The 3,577-nt window shown below is 58.8% G+C and overlaps 1 protein-coding gene across 1 annotated transcript in view; it reads left to right on the top strand.

Annotated features, from left to right (window-relative positions):
- Positions 1-475: 475 nt before the first annotated feature.
- COQ4 (coenzyme Q4) overlaps positions 476-3,577 on the top strand; it is a gene marked incomplete at its 5' end in the record, with an annotated part of 3,965 nt that continues 863 nt past the window's right edge. The window contains 4 exons of the mRNA XM_010152346.1: positions 476-572; positions 2,192-2,294; positions 2,642-2,771; positions 3,550-3,575. Of these exons, the coding sequence (XP_010150648.1) occupies positions 476-572; positions 2,192-2,294; positions 2,642-2,771; positions 3,550-3,575 (356 nt within the window). The remainder of the gene's footprint in view (positions 573-2,191; positions 2,295-2,641; positions 2,772-3,549; positions 3,576-3,577) is intronic.

Here is a 3,577-nt window from a genome sequence, read left to right as displayed (position 1 = left end):
ACACGGTAAGCCGGGTCAGGGGGCTCGTGCACCCAGGGTCCGGGTCATCCCGCCCCGTGACTCCTGGGAGTTCCTCCCGGAAGTTCCTCCTGGGTCTTGATTTCTCGTGCTGGTGGGCGAGACATGTAGTAATGGGGCAAGTGCAGGGCTGAGAGCTGGCCCAGGGTAGGAGGCTGTGGAAGAGAGGGGGTGAGGAGCCCCCAAACGCCCTCCAGTGATGACCCCTGTGATGTCACCCAGCCCCGTCTCCTTCTCGTAGTCCCCGAGGCCTCGCGCCTGCTCCTGCGTCCCTCCCCGTCGGCGTCACCAGGCCGGAGCAGCCCCGAGGGTGCAGGTTCATGGGGTCCCTGCCTTGCCACAGGCTTCCTGCCCACTCCCGGCCACGGGGTTTGTACCCCATTTCCTCACCTGCCAACTGAGGGCAGCTGGGTGTTGCAAAAGCCACTCTTGGGTCACTCTCCGGTCTCTCTTTCAGACATGGTGGCTGTCCTTGGGGAGACCACAGGCTGCCTGGCCCTGCCCAACCTGCGAGACAAGATGAAACACCACCCCGAAGGTTACCGCATCCTCCAGTGCGTCCCTCCGCACCCCTCCCTCCCTCGCCGCATGGTTTGTGTGGGGAGTGACACACAAGGCCAAGGACGTTCCTTGGGTCCCTAAGGGAGAGCCCTGCACTCCCTAGCTTGAACGTTGCACAAGCATTTTGTTAGCTCTAACGCTCCAGATTGTTTCTGTTAATTTATTTTAACGATCGCAAGAGCCCCGTGGCAAGTCTAAGGGCAAGGGCCTTAGACAGTTTCAGGCACTGCTGTCTGCGCGCTCTGCTTCACTGCTGGGACTGGCACGCGCCGAGGTGAGATGATGCAGCAGGCGCAGGGCAGAAATCCATGGATGTGGCGGATGATGCAGCGCTGAAAACCCAGCATGTCCAGGGATTTCTCCCCTGCCCCTGCTGCTGCATCTCCTTGTCTTGGAGAATTTATCTCCGCTGATCTGCCTTCTCCTTAGTCATCTCTGTATTTTCTTTCCTGGCCCTCACAGCATCTCCCCAAGCTGCGAAATGAGGCCACTTCTCATCTTCTTTCTTAAGATTTGATCACTTTTACTTCTGTGTCTGCAGGGACTTGTTGAGTGCAACAAGGCTGAGGGTGAGGAGGGACTTCGTGAGTCTCTTATTGACCAAGATGTTACTATTTGCTTGCCTTCTCCCTGCTCCTTGTTAGGTGTCACGCTGGTTGCTTGTGTGCTGCTTGGGCTGTACCACGGAGGGGCTGGGGAAGGATTTCTATCGTATGTTTGTGCGCAGCGGCCCAATCCTGGCTCCAGACACTGACCCAGTAAAGCACGTGGAGCACCAGGATGGGGCTGAGACCTGGAGGAACTGCCCAGGGAAAGGGGGAGCAAAGGCACCGAGGGCTGGGGAGACATGTCCCCAGCCTGCTCCTTGCCCCGTGGTGGTGCAGGGAATTGCAGTGGGGTGATTTCTGCTTTGCAAGCTGCTGAGGTCCCTCTCTCGCCAGATACACAATCAAGTGTCTGCAAGGTGAGGCTGGTACTAGTCCTGCTTATCTCCCTGGCACCTCCCTTCCAGGAGCAGAGCAGCTCCTGGATCCACCGCAGGGCTTCTATCATGGGAAGAGTTTATCCTGCATGTGGAAATAAAAGAGCTATTGTTTAGTTCCAGGGCTGTGGGGCACCCGTTTGCCAAGAGCCTGGAGAGGAGAACTGGCTGTGCATGGCTGCCACGTGGCGGGTGATGAAACCTTGAGTAGGAGAGAAATTAAACCTGAACAAACTCCCTCCCCTCTTTGGGATTGTTCCTTTGAAGCTCCGGGTGCTTTGCCGGGATGTTGAAGGGCTCTGCTACCCAGGGGGTGGCTCTTGCAGGGGGCTGTGCCTGGCCCTCAGCCCACGCAGCAGCTTTTCGGTGCAGAGGTCACCTGTATTTTTCCAGAGTTGGACAGACATGAGAGCTCTTTTATTGCCCAGGCCATAAAGGTAGATCCCTTAAGCAGCCTTTGTCCCAATCTCAGGATAGGGCTATCGCTGCAGCAATCAGTCAGGATCCACGCAAGGAAAATACCCAGGAAGGGCAGAAGCAGGGTATGAGGGTTTCCAGGGGCTCCTTTTCTCCAGGACCCCACACTGTGGGTTTCACTGGGAGGTTCACTGACCTGTGTTTTACTTTCAGGGAACGACCTCGTATCCGTCTCTCCACTCTGGACATGGCCAGGCTGCGGGGGCTGCCGGACGGCACGCTGGGCCGAGAGTATGTCCGCTTTTTGGAGGACAATGTGAGTGTGGGGCTTCGCAGGGCGTACGTGGCTGTAGTTGTGGTTATAGATGGGCACATCCCTGCACCACGATGTGCTTTAGGGGGAGATTGGAGCCATGGAAGAACCTGCGGGAAGCCCTCCGGGAATGAGTGGGGGGCGGGATGAGATGCTGGGTGTTGGGCGATGCTGGATTTGTCACTGGTGTTGCGCAGTCCTTGTTTTTCATCTGTGTAAATGATAATGACTCCCATCACTGAGGGCTGGAATGTGCTGCTGGAGAGGACCATATATTGCTGTGTATTAAAGAACAAGGCCAGAAACTTGAGGTTTGGAGGGAGCTGAATTTGGCCTTTTTGCATTTGCAGAAGGTTTCTCCGGACACCCGAATGCCACCCAAGTTTGTTGATGATGAAGAGCTGGCGTACGTGATCCAGCGGTACCGAGAAGTCCATGACCTGATGCATACCCTCCTGGGCATGCCCACCAACATGCTAGGTGAGCAGCAGCGGGCTCAGGGTGCTGCGCGGCCAAACCCTGCTGATGGTCCTCGGCCGACTCTCCCAGGAACGGAGCGGGCTGGGCCGGTCGGACTCCCCGATCCTCGGCCTGGAGAGGTTTGCATCATCGCCGTCCTGCACCACTGGCTCTGTGGTGACCCAGGGCGGGCGGGATGTCACCTTTCCTCTGCTGGAAGATGCTCTGCCTGACCCTGGGTGTGGGCGGCTGCTGGGTGGGTGGGTGTTTGCTGCCTGGCAGCGAGGGTGGCACCGAGGGAGGGATGTTTCGCAAGCTCTGGGTGAAGGCAGGCGTTTGGGGGTTCCTGGCTGCTCCTTATCTGCTCGTCCTCTTGTCCTTTGCCCTCGTTTTGCGTCTGACTCAGCAGCAAGTCGAGCCTTGCTGGTGAGCCTGCGGGAACCGGCGCGTCCGCTCTCCTACGCAGGCTCTGGCTGGGACCTGGCGGCGTTTGTCCCGTGCTGAGAGATGGGAAGAGTGGGATGGGGGATCAGGCTTCAGCTATGGCTTTGCTAAAGCTCTGCAGAGAGCCAGCCCGCCCAGGAGGTGTTTCCCAAGCTCGTGGGGCATCGACTGCGGGTGCTGCTCCCCGGGGAGGGTGGGTGGTGCGTGACGAGGCTCATCCTGGCGTGGGATGAGGCCGCAGCCAGGCGCGGGAAGCAGGGGCGGATGGTGCAGCCCGTGTCGTGGGTCCGTGCGGCCCTGGCTAACCCTCGCCCCGGGCGTCCTGCCCTCTCACGGCCTCCCTGCTCCCTCCCAGGCGAGGTCGTGGTGAAGTGGTTCGAAGC

Source organism: Eurypyga helias, unplaced genomic scaffold, assembly GCF_000690775.1.
Source record: "Eurypyga helias isolate BGI_N326 unplaced genomic scaffold, ASM69077v1 scaffold21825, whole genome shotgun sequence".
In the NCBI taxonomy this organism is placed as follows: domain Eukaryota; kingdom Metazoa; phylum Chordata; class Aves; order Eurypygiformes; family Eurypygidae; genus Eurypyga; species Eurypyga helias.
This window is presented reverse-complemented; position numbering and strand designations above follow the sequence as displayed.